Genomic DNA, 23,141 nt, shown 5'->3' with positions numbered 1-23,141 from the left:
ACACAGTGATTCTTCAAACAGCTCTTGTTTATTCACAGGCCAGAACAGAACAGAACTGAAGGGTTCAGCCAGCCTGCTTATATAGAGCCCCACTAGAACGCAACAGTAACCATTTTCTGTAACTATCCAATCACTGAACGTCACTTTCGATCCCTTATTTGCATATGTGGACCTGAGCTATCTACAGTATCCCCCTGCTGGCCCAGGGTGAGAACTTCAGGACATAACACTGTGGAAAACGGGAGGGGAAGTCAAATAAAAACTGAAGAAAAAACTATTTTGTTTTGGAGTGTATAGGTGATTTTTTTTTTATTTAACAAAATACTATGACTCATGGAATGCTAAATGATAATACAAGAGCATAAATGTAACAGTGTGGGGAGTTGTAATCATGAAAGCTGATGGCAAGCAAAATATTTACAGGGTTGTTGTGAGGATCAAAGGAGGAGGCGGAGAACCATGTGCTCCTTAGAGAAAAAAGGTGGGATGGTGCTCTCTTTTGTTCTTCTAGGTACTTATTTTTAAGGATTTATAAGGATGTTAGGATGCAGTGCATCAGTGATCCTGATCCAAAGTGGAGGAATCCCTAGAGTGAAGCAATAGCAAATTTGCTGCTCTCACACCAAAGGGACCTATCACTGTAGAGGTAATGGCTCGAGAGGGATTGAGACTGCTTTAGAAGACAGAACTTCTACTGTGTGATATTCCTATATATGCAAGCTCAGCAGTGGTACAGATGGAAGGCTCTAATATAAAAAATGGAACAATATGGAAGAACAATATTCGTTAATTGAGGTAACACATTTGTTTGCTATCCTCTTCTCCAGTGTTCATTATATTAACTTCTTTGATCTTATTGGGGACAGATGAGTGATTTCAAAAAGACTTTTAAATTAGATCCATGTTGACACTCAAGTCCATAACAGACAGCTTAACCCCACGTTACTTCTATGTAAGTCTTTTTTATAAAATGAAAAAACAAAAACCATGAGAATAGAGTGAGGCCCTCCTACACTGGGAGCTTTAAACAGGGGGAGAAAACATTTGTCAAGTCTTGGTAAATCCCAGTTTTCATCTTATGGCACTGCTAGGATATCTTAGCCTCTTGGTACTCACCACTGTCTCCCTGAAATTACCACTGCAAGTATTTTGAGGCAGGAGGTTCATTTTTTAAAAAATTCTGGTCTTTAAATCCCACAGATCTCAAAATGCAAGTTTAACATGGGCTATGAGATCAGATCCAGATTCCCCACCACATGTTGAATGACATGGTAGTGTGAGAGATAACAGGGTGGGGGCAAAATCCTTCAGTTATAAACTTTGAAGGAATACCTGTTTCCAACTACAGCTTTTGAATTAAGAGCCCTGATTATTCCCTCTGTGTAATAGGCTAAACTGCAGTCTGCAGATGGCCAACTTCTGCATCAGCAGATGGGGGCACTAGATTTTCCATGCAGCAGTCCAGGGATGAGCAGTATATTTCGCCCAAACCCCTGCAAACTAGGTCAGGGTCTCAATGAAAGTCAACATGACATGGTACCATAGTTAATTCCCAATGCTAACTTTTTGGTCATGACTGGGTGTTATATACAGCATATGAAAAGAGGTGCACTGTGAAAGTGCAAAATCTGTTTCATGAAAATTATTTTTGAGATCTGGTGTAACACAATGACTAAGAATGAGATACACCAGTCCCTAGTTTGAATCTCAGCTCCACCATGAACTTAGGAAAGCCACATGATCTCTGCAATATGGGGAGTAATATTTTCCAGGTGGGATGCCAACTTGAATAAAATATTGTGCAGGGGGCAGGTAAGCCCCACCCCACATAACTAAACACAAAATGTCATGCATGCACACCATGAAGGGTGGCCCTTTCAGATATTTTATTTGGGGGATGAAGGGATCTCAGCCCCTAGGAGTTGGCTCCTATGTTTACAGGATAGTTGCAAGGATACAACTACATCAGGGATGATGAGGGTGTGATCCTCCAGATGTTGCTGGACTCCAATTCCCATCATCCCTGACCATTGGCCATATGGGTCAGGCCCAGTGCTTTTTCTCTGGGGGTACTCAAGGGAATGCAGTACTGACACCTTTTATTCTAGAAGAAAAGAACTGGCTGGGCTTAATGAAATTTGGAGTCCAACAGCATTTGGAAGGCACAAGTTCTCCGCCCTTGAAGTAGATAATGTAGGTGAAGCTTTCAATTCTGTGGGGGAAACCTTTGTTTTGTCCATTTTGCCTACAATCATGTTGGAACCTACTAGCTGAGTTAGCTATCAGGAGTGTATTTGATTTATGATATGGTTGCGCAATCATTTTTTTGGTTTCTGATCTGCCTCATTCTAGCCTATAGGCGCATCATAATATATTGTTTCTATTTCTGCCTCACAGATAATAGCTCTAGAAGACTATGAGAGATGAAAATGATACAATGGTAACCGAATTCATTTTGATAGGACTCTCGGATCACCCCAGAGCTCAGAAGGTCCTCTTCTGCCTACTTCTGGTTGTCTATTTCATTACCCTCTTTGGCAATGGTCTGATGGTGGTGGTAATTATTGCTGACTCACACCTCCACACTCCTATGTACTTCTTCCTCAGCAATCTCTCTTCAATAGATATTTTCTACATCTCCAGCAGTGTACCACAGATTTTAGTCAATTGCTTCATTGCTAGAGCTACCATTCCTGTTACAAATTGTTTGACCCAAATGTACTGTGGACTCTTCCTTGGGATGACCGAGTGCTTTCTTCTGGCTGTCATGGCATATGACCGTTTTGCTGCTGTGTGTCATCCCCTTCATTACACCTTAATCATGAACAGTAGGCTCTGTATCAGTTTAGTAGCCTCATCCTGGATTATTGCTTTTCTGCTGGCTGTGGTCCCTGTATTTTTCATACCAGTAAGCTTTTGTGGCCCTAAAATCATCAATCATTTTTCTTGTGAAGCCCAGGCAGTCCTTAAATTGGGCTGTTCCAATGCCCGCATCAATGAGATCTTCTCAATTGCTCGGGCTATTCCAGTTCTTGTTGTTCCCTTTCTTTTCATCATGGTGACTTACATTCGCATTGGCCAGGCAGTGCTGAAAATCCGATCAGCACAAGGTCGAAGCAAAGCGTTCTCCACCTGTGGCTCCCACCTGATTGTGGTCAGTATATTTTATGGCTCAGCCATGTCCATGTATCTTCAGCCACATGGTAGACCGTCTTCTGATCGGGACAAGCTGATCTCTGTACTGTATGGGGCACTGACCCCTATGCTAAATCCCATGATTTACAGTTTGAGAAACAAAGATGTAAAGGGGGCTGTGTACAGATTGATTGGGAAGAATCCACCAGAATAAATATATCTGTTTTTGATGGAAGATTATCATGAAGTTTTTGTATATGCCAATGCTTCTTTCCTTCCTTTCTTCTAGTGTAGCCTTCTGTCCTGGCTCTTTAAATAAACTATTTCATGTTGGATCCGTATATTTTTGCATACCTGAATGAGACCTGAATCCCAAAGTCATAAGGCAAAATTCACTGAAAACCCTACCTACAAGCAGTGGGAGAGTCCTCTAAGCTTGATAGTCATTGAAAGCAATTAGAAGTTATTTTCAGTTAAAAAGCAGAGAGCAAGGGGAAGGGCTACCTTACTTTATTATTTTTTAAATGACAAGCATGTGAACCTGCCACATGGAGCAAGCCGTTTGCACACGCTCTCTCCCCCCTCCAATCACAAAAGCCCAATGAAACTGTGTCTGAGGTTTTTGCCCAATCCCTGCTCACTTGCCACCCAGCAAATCTTTTACATGTTTTCCCCCTGCCACCAAGCAGGCCCTGCTCATGAGCAGAGGCTGGGCGATCTGATCATCATTGTGACTTTCACTGTGCAATTAACAAGATAAGTGAGTCCCTGGCAGGGTGCTGCAGACCCCCTGGGTGTGTTCTGCAGACTCCCAGGGGTCCCCAGACCCCTAATTGGGAGCCACTGTTCTAGGGTGTTTTTTGCAGTCGTAGGGATCATCCACACTTCCACTTGTCCCACTCCTAGAAACACAGGTGCTGGCTCTCTGGGTGCCTGAGCACAAAATTCCCCATGAAGAGGCCGGGCACCCACAAATTCTGTTGCCAGGGCCATATACGCTGCATGACACCCATGGCCCCAGGCACCTACAGTCATGTGGTCAAGTTGGCACTCCTGCCTAGAAAGCAAGGAGTCTGAATGGTTTTCCACATGACCCATGCTTTCTAGGTAAGGTCTGAGTGTTTTTCCTATTGTCCTCTTCATTTCCCATGGAAAACCCACTCTTTAGTGCTAATTCAGAGCAAACATCAATCCAGAGAAAATCTGAATTGCCTTTTGTTCCAATTGTTGTTGTTTTTTAAATGATTTTTTATTAATTTCCAACAGAAACAAAAAAAAAAGAAAAAACAAATTAGTTCACAACAAATATTTCACAGCTTATTCCTTTTCAAGACTTCCTTCAGCTTTTCCGTAAATCATCCGTAGTTATCATTTGGATAACACACTTCTTATTTTTATATTGACATTATTTGTATCTTTCTTTCTATTCTCTTTAGACAATATTTCTTAATTCTTCACAGTGCTTCTTTAAATCCCCTTAGCGTTATCTGTCCATTACTTATACATTCCAGATATTCCACAAATTTCCCCCAGTCCTCGATGAACTTTTGGTCTCTTAAATATCTAATCTTTCCTGTTAATTTATCCAACTCAGCATAATCTAGCAATTTCGTTCTCCATTCTTCTACAGTCGGTATTTCCTGTTGTTTCCATTTATGGGCTATTAACACTCTTGCCGCCGTCACTGCATATTGAAAGAATTTACTATCCTTTCTTTTTATCTCGTTTCCTAATATTCCTAACAGAAAGACTTCTGGTTTCTTTATAAATGTGTATTTTAAAATCTTCTTCAGTTCATTATATATTTTTTCCCAGAAGTCTTTCAGTTTCTTGCATTCCCACCACATGTGGTAAAAAGTACCCTCTCTATCTTTGCACTTCCAACACCTGTTACATGTCTTATACATTTTTGCTAATTTTGTGGGCGTCATATACCATCTATAAAACATTTTCATAGTGTTTTCTTTTAACGTCATACATGCAGTGAAATTTACACCCTCCTTCCATAGTTTTTCCCAATCCTCAAATTGTATATTGTGTCCCACATCTCTAGCCCAGTGAATCATTACCAACTTTACTTCTTCATCTTTTAGATTCCATTCTAGTAACAACTTATACATTTTGGATAAAGTTTTCCCATCATTATCTATAATTTCCATCTGAAATTTGGAATCCTTGTCCGCATAACCATGTTCCTTACTGTCTTTTCTAAACATTTCATTAATTTGAAAGTAATGCAACCAATCATATACATGTTCTTTAACCTGCTCATATGGTTTCATTTTCCATTTTCCTCCTTCTTCAAATAATAATTGACTGTATGTTATCCACTTGTCTCTCATATTAATTTTTTTTACACTCATGACTTCTAAAGGAGATAACCAGTGTGGGATTCTAGGTTCTAATAGGTTTTTATACCTATCCCATATTTGAATTAAAGGACCTCGGAAGATGTGGTTCTCAAAACCTTTATGGACTTTCCTTTTCTCGTACCATAGATAGGCGTGCCATCCAAATCTGTTGGCGAACCCCTCTAAATCGAGCAGTTCCTTATTTTCTAGCTTGATCCACTTTTTCAACCAGCAAAGGCATGATGCCTCGTAATACAATTTCAGATCCGGCAGGGCAAAGCCTCCCCTTTCTCTTATATCTGTTAACAACTTAAATTGAATTCTTGGCTTTTTGCCCTGCCAAATATATCTTGAAATCGCTCTTTGCCACTCTTTGAAAATTCTATTCCCCTTAATTATGGGGATGGTCTGAAATAAAAATAACATTTTTGGTAGCACGTTCATCTTAATTGTAGAGATCCTTCCCCAAAATGACAATTTCATTCTTCCCCACACCTCCAGGTCCTTTCTTATTTCCTTCCATACTGGCTCGTAATTATTCTTATATAAATCTATATTTTTAGGAGTTAGCCATATTCCTAGATATTTAACCTTTTTAACCACCTCTATCTGTGTTTGTTGTTGCATTAATTCTATTGCACTTTGGTCCATATTCTTCGCAATCATTTTTGTTTTTGTTTTTTTTAATTTAAAACCTGCCACTCCTCCAAACTGTTCCATTTCTTCCATTACCTCTTTTACTGTAGTTATTGGCTTTTCAATCATTATTACCAAGTCATCTGCAAATGCTTTAATCTTATATTCATTTTGGCCGATTGTCACTCCTTTTATTTTCTTGCTTTGTCTAATCGAATTCAAAAGCACTTCTAACACTGTTATAAATAATAATGGTGAGAGTGGGCATCCCTGTCTTGTTCCTTTCTGTATTTTTATTTCTTCTGTAACTACATTATTTATGATCAATTTAGCTTTTTGTTCTGTGTAGATTGCCCTTATTCCATTAAAGAATTCTTTGCCGACGTCCATATATTCCAGATTTCTCAACATAAAGTCCCATGCTATATTGTCGAACGCCTTCTCCGCATCAACAAACATCATTATGGCTTGTTTGTCATTCCTGGCAGACAGATATTCCGTGATGTTAATTATATTTCTTATATTGTCCTTCATCTGCCTGCCTGGAAGAAAACCTGCCTGGTCCTTATGAATAATTTCTAATAATATATTCTTCATCCTCTTTGCAAGAATTCCTGCAAATATTTTATAGTCTTTAGCAGTGAGATCGGCCTATAGTTTTTGACTTGGGTTGAGTCTGAGTCCTGTTTTGGAATAAATGTAATATATGCCTCTTTCCATGTTTCCGGAATTTCTCCTTCTCTTAAAATGTTATTCATTACTTCCTTCAATGGTGTCATCAAAATAAGTTTCATTTCTTTATAATAGCACGCGGTGAATCCATCTGGCCCTGGAGCCTTCCCCCTTTTTAAATCTTTTATTGCTTCTTTGATCTCTTCTATTTCAATTGGGGTATTCAAATGTTCTTTTTTATCTGTCGGGATCTTCTGCACCTTTTTATCTTTCAAAAATCTTTCTATTTTCCTCAAATTGTTTCTTTCTTTGTTTTTATATAATCTTCTGTAATAGTCCAAGAACCCTTTTCTAATCTCCTTCGGGTTGGTTTTCTCTTCTCCATCTGATATTATTTTATTTATTGTGCTCTGTTCCTTTCTTTTCTTGATTTGCCATGCAAGCCACTTTCCTGATTTGTTCGAAAACTCAAAGTTTCTTTGTCTCAGTTTCTTAATATTCCATTCCACTTCTCTGTTTATTATAGCTGTGAACTGGGCTTGTAAAACTTTAATATTTTCTTTTATTTTCGGATTATTTGGTTTCTTAATTAATTTTTGTTCATTGTCCATTATTTGCTTCAAGATTTCTTCTTTGCCTTTTTCTCTATTTTTAGTTTTGATCGTGTTCTGCTGTATGAAAAATCCTCTCATTACTGCCTTGCTTGCATCCCATACCACTTTTGTCTTTGTTCCTTTGTTACAGTTGTCAACAAAATATTCTGTTAACTTCTTTTGCGCTTTTTCCACTATTTTCTGGTCATCCAAGAGATAATCTTTCAGTCTCCATCTGAAAGTTCTTTCCTCAAAACTTTTCAATTGGAATTCTATTGGACTATGATTGGAAATTACTTTCGGTTGAATTTCTATTTGTTGGGTTCTTGGAATCAATTCGTTCAAAATCCAAATCTGATCTATCCTTGACATTGACTGGTTCGGTTCGGAGTGGTAAGTGAATTGTTTGTCCAACGGGTGTCTGAGACGCCAAATGTCTGTCAAATTATAATTTTTTATCATTGAAAAAAAAGATTTGGGGAGCTTCCCTTCTTTACTTGTTCCTTCTCTAAGTCTGTCCATTTCCAATGAAACCACTCCGTTCATATCACCCATTAATATAATTTTCTGATCCATATATTCAAATAATTTTTCTTCTAGGGTTTTGTAGAATTCAGTCTTATTGCCATTTGGTGCGTAGATCCCGACTATAATCAGACTTTCTCCTTGCCATTTGATTCGAACCGCGATTATCCTTCCCTCTTCATCTTTGAAAATTTGTTGAGCTTCAATTTTATTTTTAATATATATAACCACTCCTCTTTTTTTCTCTTTATCTGAAGATGCAAATTCATTTCCCAGTCTTTTGTTGATTAATACTTTTTTATGTCTTCTTGCCACATGTGTCTCTTGTAAACAAATAATATCTAAATTTTTCTTTTTTAAAAACTGTTCAATTTTATTCCTTTTCTTTTTTTCATTCATCCCATTAATATTCCAATTCCAAATTTTTAGCGCCATAATTTCCAAATTTTAAATAAATTTAATTTATTTTCCTATAATTTGGCTAATTCTTCTTCCTCCTCTTCTTCTTCATCTGTATACTTTCCGTTTTCTCTCTCCTCTTCCTCTGGTCTTTGTTTTCCTGGTGTTATTCCCTCTGCTCCTTTGATTTCTTCTGCTTCTGATCTTAGTTCTTTATACTTTCTCAGAAATTTCCCAGTTTCTTCTGGGTTTGTCAGTCTGTGCCTCTTGCTTCTATACATGAATGAAATTCCTTCTGGGAACTCCCATCTGAATTCAAGGTTGTTTCTCTTCAATGTCTGTACCAATGATTTGTATGGATCTCTTCGTTTAAGTAATCTAATTGGTATGTCTTTAAAGATAATTATGAAATTCCCGTCTATGTTCAGTCTCTTTTCTCTATTCTTCTGTAAAATCGTATTTCTCATTTCTCTATCTTTAAATGTTATCAAAGTCCCCTGTAAGTCTTTTTGCTTTTGTTGTTTTTACTCTCATTCTAAATGCATTTTGGACTGTTTTTGCCATTTCTTCTGCTGGTAGTTCCAACCATTGCGCTAATTCTGTTATCAATTTCTCCTTAATATTTTCTCCTTGTGTCTCTGGCACGGCTCTGAGTCTCAAATTCACCTCCCTCTGCCGCAATTCATTCATTGCTATTACACCCTTCATTTCCTCTTGTGCTTTATTTAGTTCCATCATCTCTACTTTTATCTTTTCTTCCTCCCGTTTGACGTCTTTCATTTCCAATCTTGTCTTCTTCAACCCCTCCTCTACAGATTGCGTTCTCCTGAACACTTCTTTTATTTGGCCTTTCAATTCATTAACTGTTTCATCAAATTTCTTATTCATTTTTCCAATCTTATTGTCTACCTGCTCTAATTTAGACTCTAAATTCTTTTCACTCTGTCTAATTTCTGCAAACATTCTTAAAATATCAGCTTTGAAATCTGTTTCTTGTTTAGACCCTTTCCTCTCAGCAGGTGTCCCCCCATCTGTCCCTTTCTTCGATGGATTTGACATTTTATTCTACTTGATCCCACCAGCACAATAGCAACCTCTTAGCAATCCCTCACGATTTATCAATTTGACCTTTTTCAGTTATTTAATTTCAAATTTGCAGTTGTAATTATTTAGTCCTCAATTTCAAATTTTACTCTCTTACAATTAATAGTCCTATATAGTCCTATATATCACCACAAATCAATACAGAGTCCGCACAACACCGTCTTCTTGCCTCTATTCAGGCTAGTCCACTTTATGGTATTATTTTCTCGATATGATCCAATTAAAAAGAAGGAGCGATGAAGGTCTTCAAATTCAAAAGCAATATATATGGTAAACGTCCAAAAAAAGAAAAGAAAGGAAAAGGAGAGGGTACTTCAAAGTCCAATTTCACCAGTGGCAGAAGATATCACAGTTATAATCCCAAATGCTTTAAGTCTGATTTATATCCAATGTCCACTATTATATTCAACTTTCCACAACCATCGAATGGGGAGTGAAAACAGGTCCTTCAAAAAAAGAAGGAAGAAATGCAGAAAAAAAGAGAAAAAAAGAGAAAAATGAGAAAAACAAGAAAAAAACAAGTTGTATTATCTTAGTCCGACCACTAGGGGTCTCAGAGCCACACTGATGTATCGCTATTCCAAAAAAACAAACAAAAATATATATATGTATCTCCAACAATTCAGTCTCTTCGGTATCAAGGATTCCAAAAAACAAAATCAAATTAACAATAAGGATAGTTTACAACCGCCAATAATTATGCCAAAATGTACTTATTCTTTAATATTCTTTCTGTTCACTGAGCTTCAAGGTTCTTAATGGCGTCGGAACCTTCTCTTCCGTTTCAGTATTCTTTGTTCTTAAGAGCGAAAGTGAAGAAGCGCTTCCTCCCTCTATTTATGCCCTCCATTACACCAAAGGCTTCAGATTTATACAAATTTCTCTTCTGTTCTCCCTTATTTTGATAATGTCTCTGATATAATGTATCCTCATAAAGAGTTACTTTTTAGTCAAATTTATATGGGAGAAAAACAGTAGCCGCTAAGGCAACTCACTTTCACTTTCCAGCTCTGCAAGTTGCGCTGCGTCAAAGTTGATTTCGGCTGTCCGCTGAACTCCGCAAACTTCTCTTTTTCTCTCCAGGACTTCCTTGTTGTTAATACTCCTGATATATAGTTAATTTAGACCCAGATTCTTTTTATTTGAGAGCGTAGCGCTTCCTCAGCAAGCTCGGGGCTTCGCTATTCGGAGGTAGTTAATGGCTTCCCTCGACCCGCCGTTCTGCTCCGCCATTCTCTTCACTTCTTTCGAAGCTACCTGACGGCCGGGCTGACCGCTTCTGGTCCCGCTGGGAACCTGACCTTCTGGACACCCACCAGAGGTATTTTTGGGGGCCACCGCACCCTGTAGCACCCCGTAATCCTCCAAAATAGCCTGGGATTTCCCTCACGGTAAAATCCCCGCTTGCGACGAGATCGCGCTGCACCGGAAGTCCGCCTTTTTGTTCCAATTGAGCACTAAAGCACAGTTTTCCCCAGAGGAAAGCAGTGGGACAAAAGGAGGGTGTGGATAAGTCCTTAGGCTGTGGAAGGACTACAGAACTCTGGTTCCCATCTTTTCAGCGTCTTGGTCCATGCATCTCTTAGCTCATACAGAAAGAGAAATTGGCAATATGATTAACCCCACCCAATGTGATTTCAAGTATTATCAGGTTCAAATGATGGTTTGCAAGTCAAGGATTCCTTCTCATTATAGGCTACAGGTTATATGGCACGATAGATTGCAGGCATATGTTCCTCTGTGAACCGCAGGCTGCCCCTTTATAGGCAAGGAGAGAGGTCAAACAGCAAAAATAGCCATTCCCAAATGCATGTAATTCAGTGTGGGTGACTGACAAAAATGTGGTTCAGATATGGCACCACAATTTATAGGAGACACACATACACAAAGACAACAACATGAAGGCTAAAATGTGACAGTAATGTCATCTTTTCCCAAGGAGAAAAATGGACCTTATGGACCTTAATTCTTACAAAGTTCCTATAAAATGATATTTCTGTCTTTCTCACATGCACACCAACAGTGGGATAGGGGTTCAAAAGCACTTTGAGTGATAGGTCTGAAATATATGTAAGTGCTGGAAATGTTTGTGCAATGCATGTACATTCCACATTCCAATTAATGATGGCAACAAGGACAATTCCTGGGAGAAGTCTTGTATTTTCCCAGGTACAAAATATAGATCAGGCCATCCAAAAAAAAAAAAAAAAGATATGTGCATATGAATCGATTGAAATCTATGGCCTCCAGCCTAAATGACTCTTTATTATGTTCTTGGCTATAACTTATCCCTTCATGTACAAGACAATGAGGTCTTGTACATATAAAACATACATAGAGGGGGAAAACCATAGGGAGTGGTCAGCATACAGAGTTCCAATGTTGTTGACCAAGACTTCATGGCCAAAGATCCTAAATCAGTGGTGGCCAGTCTTTTCCAGCTTGTATTCCACAAGCTGGAAATGACCTGTAATAGAACACACACACCTCTCATTTAATGGTGTTTTGCCTCTAGTTCACTGGCCAGACTTTGGAGGCAGCTTTGCAATGAGGACAGGCAATGATGATGATGATGATGCACCAGTCCTGACCATGCATTGGCCCAAGGGTTCTTTTGCACATATCCAAGCATGTGATAAATCCTGTGCCATGTGTGACACCAATGACTTAGGGTGGCCACCAATGACCTATACACTAGGACTGCTTAAACCAGTATGGGGGATGACTTGTGGACCTTCAAAAGCTGTTGTACTACAGCTACCATCACCCCCTGACCCTTGACCATGCTGGCTGGGGGGATGGGAGCTGGAGTCCAACAACCTCTGGAGGGCCACAAGTGGGGGCATCCCAGCCAAAACTGTCACATTGGGCGGGGGTGGAGGACAAACTGCCATCTATAGATGTGGAAATATGGAAACAACGAGGAGAGGCAGGATTGAGATTTGGAGCTATGCTTCAAGGTCCAGGCTATGGGAAGTCCCGAAAAATTAATAATTATAATTTGGATTATAATTTGGTATTTTTTTATTTTAATTGGATTATGATTTGATATGTTAATTGGATGTTTTTTATTTGGAAAATTAATAAAAATGATTTAACAAAAAAGAGAGAGAGAGCCCTCCGTAGCTGGCAGTGTTGCAAGAAAGGAGATTCCAACTAAACATTCAGAAAAACCTTCTGACATTAAGAGTTGTTCAGCAGTGGAACAGACTCCCATGAGAGGTCGTGGACTCTCCCTTCTTGGACGTTATTAAACTGAGGTTGGATGGCCATCTGACATGAATGCTTAAGCTCAGATTCCTGTATTACAGGGGGTTGGGCTAGATTACACTTGGGGTGCCTTTCATGATTCTATTATTCTATCTCATAAGTCTCAAGGGGAAGGAAATGTGAAAAGGTTAAAATTTCCTAATCCTAAATGGCAGGTTTGGCATGTAAAGATCAGCTACCTAGATCCATGTACTGATAGTGGCCGCCTCCCAATTGGGAGTATTTGGGGGGAGGGATTCAAATGCATAACAGAAATTTAGGTTTACATAATGAAAGTGGACTAAAGCACTCTTTTGCTCTGGTGCAACAAATCCAGGGTTTTATTTTACTCATCTCCTTAACATCTGGTGGAAGGACATTCCACAGGGAGGGTGTCACTACCAAGAAGGCCCTCTGCCTGGTTCCCTGTAACTTCACTTCTTGCCATGAGGGAATTACCAGAGGCCCTCAGAGCTGGACCTCAGTGTCTGGGCTGAAAGATGGGGATGAAGACATGCAACAGCACACATCGTCAGATATGAGTTAGACATGTGGGAACTGGGTGAGAGCATGGCTGTGGGTCACAGCAATAGCACTGGATGGACCTATCCCATACAGTTCCCTAACCCTTCCATGCAATCTTTCAAAGTGAAGATGCATACACCCCTTTAGTTTTTAGTGGAAGGGAATTTCCTTTCCCATATTCTCCAGAATGCTCCCCTGACCTCCTTGTTTCTGAGGCTGTAAATCATGGGGTACAGCATGGGCGTGACATTGGTGTAGATCAAAGAGACCACCTTGTCCTGCTCTAGGGAGTAGCTAGCTTTAGGGCGGATGTAAATGAAGATGGCACAGCCATAGTGGAGCACGGCCACAATCAGGTGAGCAAAACAGGTGGAGAAGGCCTTCTTCCGGCCTTCAGAACATTTGATCCTGAAGATGGAATTGGCTATGAATGCATAGGAAATGAGAATAAGCAGGAATGGGATGAGCAAGATCATCATGCAGACAAGGAACACAGCCACTTCATTGAAATGTGTGTCACTACAGGCCAGGTACAGCACAGGTGGGATATCACAGAAGAAGTGGTTGATATCATGTGAGCCACAGAAGGGTAGGCTGAAAATCAGCATGGTAAGTCCCAGTGAGATTGTGAATCCACTGGCGCAGGCTACCACCAAGAGTCGCATGCAGAGATTCCTGCTCATGATGAGAGTGTAGCGCAATGGGTTGCATATGGCCACATATCTGTCATAGGACATCACGGCCAACAGAAAACACTCAGCGCCCCCCAGGGCAATGAAGAAATACATCTGAGCAGCACACGCAGTCAATGGGACTCTTCTGCTCTTGGCCAAGAGGTTGGCCAACATTTTGGGTACAATGACCAGAGTGTAGCAGACCTCAATGAAAGACAGGTTGCGCAGAAAAAAATACATGGGGGTGTAGAGGGCAGGGTCAACTAAGGTTATGACCACAATGGCCAAGTGTCCCGACAGAGTGATAAGATGCATGGCAAGGAACAAGGCAAAAAACAGAGACTGCAAAGTTGCATTGGTGCTGAATCCCAGCATGAAAAAATCAGCACCCAGGCTTTTGTTCTGCCCTTGTTGCTCCATCCTAGGTTACATAGTTGTCAGGCAGTGCTTGCTGTCAGTCTGTACAAGAGTGAAACAAAGATAAAATAAAGACAGGATAATATTAGCAAGAGGCAACAGGCAAAGATGAAAAGATTGCCTTCGAAACTACTCTTTTAGTCAAAAGTAAATGTATGCAGTTTTAATTGATCAGTTAATCAGTTAAGACAAATTTGATGAGTCAGGTAAGATTTCATTATCATTGGGTGACAGCCCTAGCAGAGACATCCAGATCATGAGTTGCTACAATGTTTACATACGCTTTCCCCTTTTTGCAATTTGGAAGCCAGTTTGGGTTTTTTGGTGGTGGTAGTGGTTTTTGGAGGGCGGAGAGGAAAATCATGTACCAAATGGTATGTGATATTATTCAAACCTAAAGCGGGGTGGTGGGGGGAGCTTAAACTGGCCACTTATTTTGAAGGGAAATCAGCCAGCTGGAACCCTGACCTAGTACCATGCTCACAACCCAGATTGGTACTCACAACTGTTTCCTGCCAAAAATCACTTCCCCAGCTAGCTCCTTCCTTCCTTCCTTCCTTCCTTCCTTCCTTCCTTCCTTCCTTCCTTCCTTTGAATATTCACTTTTATATAAGATATTGCACTATACAGACTAAAAACACAGTGTTGCAAAAAACCCACTAAAATAACAAACAACAGTATGAGTTGGTTGGCAGTATTTCTTTACTGCAAACAGCATCCTAGAGGCCAAATAAAAGCTGGGATGGGGGTGGATTTGGAGCGGGACGCTAGCATGGCACCCTGACCTGGACTGGGAGCTTAGCACCAGATCATGTGACTCTTTGCTGAGTGGTAGAGCATCTGCTCTGCAAGCAGAAGGTTCAATGCTCATTCTCCAGATGGGGCTAAGAATGTCTGCTCTCTGTTTGGGGATAGGAACTTGTTGAATTAAAAATTGAACTGGAATACAAGAAGGGGAGATGTGGGGAAGTCAAGGAAAAAGGTTATTGAAAGGTATATGTTTGTTTTTGGCTTTTTTCTTTTTTTGTGTGTGTTTTGTTTTTTGTTTTTTAATTTTTTGAAAACTTCAATAAATATTTTTTTTTAAAAAAAGAATGTCTGCTCTCTGAAACCCTCAAGAGCTGCTGCCAGCCAGAGTGGGTGATGCCGAGCTAGATGGACCAATGGTGTGACTCAGTACAAGGCAGCTTCCTATGTTTCTTCATGGCTTCAATGCAAAGGGAATCCCCCTGCACACAGAGTCTGGAAGTGGTTCTTCTGAAACAAAAACACTAGTTGGTAGAGCATCTGCTTTGAATGCAGAAGATCCCAGTTGAAATCCCTGGCATCTGCAGTTAAGGCTAGGCAAGACACCTGCCTGAAACTTTGGAGAGCCACACCAACCAAAGTTGTACACATTTATCCCCATAGAGCCTTAATTATTTTTCTGCCCATTATGGCAATTGTAATGTATTCTACTAGATGTGGTATAGTTTTTTAATTGTATCTTTACAGATATGTCACAGGAGCTCATAGATGGCTGGTGGTCAACAGACCTCAGTTTGGGAAGCCCTGCTGTAAACAGTACTTGTCTGACTCAGTAGAAGACAACTTCCTATATTCCTGTCCTATAAAAATAACTCACCTAGACATTTGGACGTTTGTTTAAGTAGGATGTATGAGATCCCCACAACAACAGAGTAAGGGCTGCATGTTTTTGGATTAATTTTTTTAAGAAGTGGTTGATTATTGCAGGTTGTAGCAATCTTACTGCTCCCACTATCTCTCAGCATAACCTGCTTCAATGAGTGGCTGTGATGTGAGAATGGAGAGAGGGAGAAGCCTGTTCCCCACCTTGAGCTCCTTGGAAGAAAGGTGAGATATAAATGTAAATAAATAAATAAATAAATAAATAACCAGTGGAGAGGTATGACAGGTGTTATAGATCTATGCAGTGGTCAGTTTTGAAGTGTGTCACAGAGACGTGCCTGCAAAAGAAGTTCCCTTAGCCATGTCTCCAAGGAAAGTCCAAAAACGCAAGCAGCTTTGTTTATTTTTTGCATTTATTACATACACACACAAGTGTGTGCATGTACATCTGCATGTGTGTAACCCACCCAGAGGGGTTTTTTTAGTTAAGTGTTCTATATATTTCATTATAGAACATGCAGCTTCCTCAAAGAGCATCAGGACACCATAGCATAATATCCAGTTCATTAGGATGACTGTCACAAAACTGCTACAGAGGTCCAGCTAACTCTTCATCCAGATAAAGAGCAGCCTTCAGCTTTTAATTAGAAATGGAAGCAATCTTGCAAAGAAGTTTTGACATTTAAAGTGTAGATGTAGGAACCCCCAATCCAGCTTCTGTTTATTGTCCTCATTCTTCAGCTTCCTCTATGCAAATCTGTCACAAAGAAACTTGAAAACTTTATTTGCACCACATTCACTTGCCAGAGGAAGGAGAGTCCATCAGTTACACTGGCTCTGAAAAGAAATTCTTGGAACTGTATGCTCCTGCATTCCCTCTCCATTCCCACCATTGTTGCTTGGCTATGCAAATCCTTAGCCCCAGCTCCCCCAACCCGGTGTCCAAAACATTTGGTTGGCCTCAAGCTGGGAAAGGCTGCCTTGAATATCTTTCAGGCATTTTCACAAAGTGGATCTTGCTTCAACCCAGTTTGCAATACAAACACATTTTTTCTCTGCTTTCCCTTCCAGGCAACTATCAGAAGAGTTTAACATAGTAAAGTAAGAGAGGCTCAAAAAAGGACCATTCTGAAAAATGGTCTCTGCAAAGTCTAGCTGTAGCTTATGATTCTCAACTCCTGCAGCTGAAAAGAGGAAGGATTGTAGCTCATTAGTAGAGCATCTGCTTTGAATCTGAAATGTCCCAGAATAGTCCCCAACACATCCAGGAAGGACTTGGGAGAGAACCCTGCCTGAAATGCTAGAGAACTGCTGTCAATCAATGGCTACAGTACTGAAGTAGATGGGCTAATGGTCTGGCTCTGTATGCTCTGGCCTTTCCTATGTTCCTGTGAAACATTGTCCTGCTTTAGAACTTTAAAACCCTGCAATTCCTTACCTGTCAGAAGTCTGATTTGTTTCGTTATTCTTTTCCTGAGAAGTTTGGACATTTTTTCGATCAAGAATCAGCAACTACAAACTTTTCTTCTCATGCTGAATATGTTTATTCATAAGTCTAGGTGGTCAGATAGGAAGGCTTGCTGTAATCTGAACATCCATCACTAGCAGGAGGTGCTGGCTGCTGGCAGAGATGGAATAGCTATCTGAGCCATTTATAGGTTTGTTTGGTCCTCAGGGAGATCTTGCCAGCCTTTTCCACCAGAAGTCCAGAAGGAAAATAGGAACAGGATGCATGCTGCTGAAGGTGAATAACTTAGGCTGAGATAAAATGTCTCTCTCGCCAAAAGAATTATTTTATTCTATTTCATTTACTGCGTAACACCACAGCCACTCTCTGATGTTGAAAAGAAACAAAGAAAAATAAAACTAACTATAAAATCATAAAATTTGCTTTAAATGCCTGCTGAGATAAAAAAAGATGTTCATCACATGCCAGCAGATCAACAAGGGGCCTGTCTGGTCTCGGGTGGGAGAGAATTCCACAGAATTCGGTCCACAGTACCAAACACAGCTCCTCGTGGAGGCAAGCTGTGTGACCAAGCCTTGTGGGCCCTCTAAAAGTGACTTCTGTCATGATTAGTTTGGGATATGAGAAGTCAAGTGGTCTTCAAGGTCTCCTGGACCCAAGTTGTTAAGGGCCTTGTAAATTAATACGAGAACCTTGAGCATGACTCAGTATTATATGGTAGTAAGAATGTAGCATAGCAGGTTCAAGTCCTGCTTTCTTTTCTTTTATGGGATGCTGTAAAACTAGTTGTTTTATATAATTTACTCAAAAACTGCTTAACTTGTTGCATTATGAAAATCTTAAGTAAAAACAAATCTTGTTTCAAGGTCAGGGTGGGGGAGTGGGGGGATAAACTGATCCATCCCTAGCCTCAGCTAATATCTTAAACCTGGACTACAGGTACATATGCAGCAAAATAAATTGGGAGTAAATGGGAAACTAACTGCACAACCCTATACATGTCCCATTGAGTTTCTTACAATGTGGACTGTAGCCTGCACTATGAGAGAGGAGGGAAGCAAGGAAACCAAGTAAGCCAATGCCCCCTTCCTTTTAACTTCACCCCTATCACCCCATGAATATCTATCCCCCCACCACTGATTGCCTTCATTAGAAAGCCCTGTAACCTTCTGCACTTTAACTGGCCCAACTGACTCCCTAGATTGGCTAGAGCAGAGTGAATAATAAGGCATCAGACCATTTCTGATCCATGCCACTTTTTCATGCATATATTCCTAAATGCATTCTGTCCAGTTTCTTCATTAACTTGTAAAAAAAACAAAAAACCCAAACTTAAAATTCACATGGAAATTCATATGTGCCTTTTTTCAGTGCCTTTTTTCTATAAAACAATGTTTAGGGGTACTCTCATTTTGACTCTAGAAAACCACCATTTTATAGTTCAAATTGGGGAAAATAAATACAGTAAATGCAGTGGCAGAGGAAGGGGGTGCAGGGGTGTGGTCTGCCCCGGGTGTCATCTCTTAGGGGGGTGACAAAGTGACAAAAATCTGAGTGGTTGTTTTTTTTTTTAAAAAAAGGGCCTGCAACGTGGTGTTTGCATCTGCCCATTGCCTCTCCCTCAGCTGCCCTACAGCTGAGGGGGAGGTGGCAGAGAGGCTCCACGCAGCACGCCCCATCCCCAGCTGAACAAATGGACAAAAATACAAAGATTCACAAAATGTTTAGGAGTATGTGTACCCCTGCATCCCCCCCAATAAAAAGCACTGCATATAATAAAAAACTAAGAATGTCACCACACTGCACTCCGCTTGACCACAGACAAGTTGGTGCTGCTAACTGCAGCAGAAAGGCAGCTCAGAAGTGATGGGGTGGTGAATGTGAGGAAAGACTTTCTGTCCCTCATTCCCCACCCCCGCCATAGGCCACAATGGCATGAGATGGAAAGGGACATGGAAAGCACCCAGAAGTGGCAGCCAACCACTGGCTCTGGAGTGACAGTGGCAGCAGCATGAGGTGGAAAGGGGAAGGTCTCATCCACCTTGGAGTCAACATTTTAATTTCTGATGTCTAAGATTGAAAGGACCAGCATGTCATCAGTGGGGGAGAGTGAAATGAAGAGGAGAAAGCCCCCCCCCCATCCTCTCTGCTGTTACTGCTGAGCTGTTGCGATACTACAGTATGGCAACAGCACCCTGTCATTGGCCAAGTGAACTGCAGTGTGACAACATTCTTAGATTGTTATTATATGTATAGAAATATGACTTTTCATGTGCATTTCTTTTTAACAGACAGGGCTCTTTCTGGACTCTGCCTAGAAATGCCAGAGATTGAACCTGATAACATCTGCATGCAAAGCATGGACTATCACTGAGCTCTGGTCTCACTCCTCTTGAAACACTTCACTGAACTTCATGCTGGCAAACAGAACAAAGTCAAATGGTCTAGTCAGTAGTAAAGGAATAATGGACAAAACAAAGTGATTCTGGACACCACTAGGTGATAACAACCTGCCTACAAATATCTGTGATTATAGATTAGGCTCTCCTTAACTTGGCTTCCTTAGTACATCTCTTAACAAAAACTAACCTCTACCAAGCTAAGTGGTTGTGTGGCCACTCCCCATCTCCAAATTACTCTCCACAATGGTGCGAATCAGTCCTGTACCAGAAAAATCCATTATCACCACACCCCAGCACACAACTTCCACAGCCTGAGCCCTCAGGTGTTCGTAGCAGAGTGGATTGATTTATTTGGCTAGTTCCTCAGGGTTGGTGAGAAGCCCATTACCAGAGCAATAGGTAAGGTGTATGACAGCTTGGTCACCATTGGCTGCTGCATTAAGGTGCTCCTTAACCCGGTCCCATTTGTGCTCTGCAGAGAAAACATCCCAGGCATCGCCAACACTTAGTTCCTCATACAGCACTCCCAACACCTCTTTCTCCAGTTCCTCCAAGAGGACCACCTTGCCTCATGCCTGGCCTAAGGTGGGAATGGCCTCCTTTGTCCAAACACAGCCCTGGCCTTCTTCATCCAAATACTGCTGCAAACAGGAGGCAAAGTCTTCTTTGGGAATAATTGGGAGTTCCTCTTTGACCCTCATAAGTACAGTCTCCTGTGGGTGGTCCCTGAGGAAGCTCAATGTCTTGTTCAGAACTTCAGAAAAATCAGCCTCCTGGAAAGTGTTGACATGGTAGATAAGAAAATGGCCACCTTCTAGTTTGCAGCGGATATCCAGAAAGCGCATGCCAGCAGCCAGCTGAGCTTCGAGAGGCCAGCTCTGACAGTGGATCTTCAAGTCACCAAGAAGACTCATGGAATCATGGGTACCAGGGATTGAGACTCTCGAAAGGAGAAGTTTATTTATTTATGTATTTATTTAATTAATTATTTATTTATACCCCACCCTCCCCAGCCAAGTCAGGGCGGCTAACAACCAATAATAAAAACAAGTTGATTAAAATAAAATTTAAAAGATTAAGATACAACATTAAAACATTAGGATGCAGCCTCTTCACAGGAGGGGAAAGGAAAAAGAAAAAGAGAGGGGGAGGGAATCAAACTGTCATATCTGACATCCAGTCAGGGAGGGTAACAGTGGACCATGGAGTGTTGTCAAATGCCTCCGTCTGCTCCTGATTTTCAGTCTCCATGGTGAAAATGAACTTTCCTGCAAGGGATAGAAAACATCGTAACTTTACACTGAGGCAACAGTGTGACGCAGCAGCTAAAAAAGCCAATGCAATTCTGGGCTGCATCAATAGGAGTATAGCATCTAGATCAAGGGAAGTAATAGTGCCACTGTATTCTGCTCTGGTCAGACCTGACAAACTGGAACGTGTAAAGAGGAGGGCAACCAAAATGGTCAAAGGCCTGGAAACGATGCCTTATGAGGAACGGCTAAGGGAGCTGGGCATGTTTAGCCTGGAGAAGAGGAGGTTAAGGGGTGATATGTTAGCCATGTTCAAATATATAAAAGGATGTCACATAGAGGAGGGAGAAAGGTTGTTTTCTGCTGCTCCAGAGAAGCGGACACGGAGCAATGGATCCAAACTACAAGAAAGAAGATTCCACCTAAACATTAGGAAGAACTTCCTGACAGTAAGAGCTGTTCGACAGTGGAATTTGCTGCCAAGGAGTGTGGTGGAGTCTCCTTCTTTGGAGGTCTTTAAGCAGAGGCTTGACAACCATATGTCAGGAGTGCTCTGATGGTGTTTCCTGCTTGGCAGGGGGTTGGACTCGATGGGCCTTGTGGTCTCTTCCAACTCTATGATTCTATGATTTACCACTTCCTGTAGGGAAGGCAGCTGAGAACTTGAGAAACGAATGTCTCTGTCTGTCTCTGTGTGTCTACATAAAAACAACATACACACAGAGAGAATATACGCGTACATACCAAATTCAAGTTATTCAGTGTGTTGTATTATGGTATAAACAGTACAAATACAATTTTTAAAATATATAGTTACAATCAAGTCCCAACAAGCTCTCATTAACAATTCTACAGCAGCTAGCATCAACAGCTAGCAAAGACCAAGATGAACAAGGAAGTTTTCAGCATACACTGATATTGTATAAAAGTTGGTGCACCCCTTATTTCCAGTGGGTAGGCCATTGCAGAGCACGTCCACCACCACATAAATGCCCTCTTCCTCATTTATATCTGGGAGGTTGATGGGTAGGTGCGTGGGTGAATAACCCCATGAACACTTAGGCACATTTAAATCTCTCAAGGTAGCAGAGGAAGAGGCATCCAGAGTTTACCCCACCCATTCCCTTCTAGATTTGAATGTCCTCCCCCTCTCTGCCCAGCAGCAGTGGGTGAGGGAAGTGGGTGGATGGAAGGATCAGCAAGGGATGGGGCAAGAGGAGCTGTGGCTGCCTCATCTGTCACAGCATTGGTGGATTTAAAGGCATATGGAAGGACTTTTGCTACAGAAGCACCACAACTGAATCCCAGTTCTTCAGAAGAGCAGCCCACTTTCAACACACAGGTGCACTTATCTTCTGTTTGGGGAAGTTAGTGCTCATATTTTTAATGTGAAAAACCCCTACCTTTCAAAACCCAACCCCTTAATTTTCAGAACACCTCCTTTAGGAGGATTTGCTGGAGTTTGAATTGCGTAAAAATGGTCAGTATGGCTGATCCATCTTCATGCTTGGAGGCACTAATGCATCTGAATATCAGGCTGGGCATGAATTGCCTCTTCACAGCTCTGGAAGGCAGTAGGAGCTTGGCAGGGAGCCTGTAGCGGGGGGCCCTGGTTGTGCCCCCCAATACACCACTGACTCAAGATACCCTAAGTTTTGCAGAAGTACAACTAATCTTTAGGGGAAGAAACCCTCATATGAAGGGACCCCCCCACTGGCAGAGGAAGGGGTGTGCAGGGTGTGTGGCCAACCCCGGGTGTCATCCCTGAGGGGGGGGAGACATCACTGCGGCGTCCCCCTGGGATTCTCGCCCCGCCCCGCCCGCCCCTGGGTGCACAGCATGTGTGCCGTTCCAGGTGCCAGAGCCGCTAGCTCCGCCTCTGGACACCCCCCCCAAAAAAAAGCGGCTCTGAGGGAAGTTGGACTGAGCATGCTTAGTGGCATTGAATGCTCATGCACTGCTGGGAAGAGAAATAGGAAACCTACAGGCAATTTGGAAATAATGGAATGCTTGGAATCCTTAACACCCTGCACTGCAACATTCTGTTGCAGGTCTCAGTTCTCTGACCACTGGTCCTTTCATAGCCAAAATGGCATACACAAGAGGGTATTA

At 41.3% G+C, this 23,141-nt stretch overlaps 2 protein-coding genes and 1 pseudogene across 3 annotated transcripts; 1 reads left to right on the top strand and 2 right to left on the bottom strand.

Moving 5' to 3' along the window:
* Positions 1-3,349, top strand: LOC310756254 (olfactory receptor 13H1-like; the record flags this gene model as incomplete). The annotated part of the gene is made up of 2 exons (XM_083599966.1): positions 1-207; positions 2,398-3,349. The coding sequence occupies exon 2, from the start codon at positions 2,417-2,419 to the stop codon at positions 3,347-3,349; it is 933 nt and encodes a 310-aa protein (XP_083456092.1). The 5' UTR covers positions 1-207; positions 2,398-2,416.
* A 9,294-nt stretch (positions 3,350-12,643) lies between these two features.
* Positions 12,644-19,038, bottom strand: LOC310756184 (olfactory receptor 10K2-like). Its single transcript, XM_083599879.1, has 2 exons — positions 17,348-19,038; positions 12,644-14,322 (listed from the first exon to the last, which is right to left on the bottom strand). Exon 2 carries the CDS (start codon positions 14,281-14,283, stop codon positions 13,333-13,335), a length of 951 nt encoding a protein of 316 aa, XP_083456005.1. The 5' UTR covers positions 14,284-14,322; positions 17,348-19,038; the 3' UTR covers positions 12,644-13,332.
* A 676-nt stretch (positions 19,039-19,714) lies between these two features.
* LOC310754252 (1-phosphatidylinositol phosphodiesterase-like) lies at positions 19,715-21,045 on the bottom strand (annotated as a pseudogene). The gene is made up of 2 exons: positions 20,941-21,045; positions 19,715-20,723 (listed from the first exon to the last, which is right to left on the bottom strand). The product of its transcript is annotated as a 1-phosphatidylinositol phosphodiesterase-like (transcript).
* Between the last annotated feature and the right edge of the window lie 2,096 nt (positions 21,046-23,141).

Source organism: Podarcis filfolensis (assembly GCF_964270895.1).
Source record: "Podarcis filfolensis genome assembly, chromosome: 2".
Taxonomy (NCBI): Eukaryota; Metazoa; Chordata; class Lepidosauria; order Squamata; family Lacertidae; genus Podarcis; species Podarcis filfolensis.
This window is presented reverse-complemented; position numbering and strand designations above follow the sequence as displayed.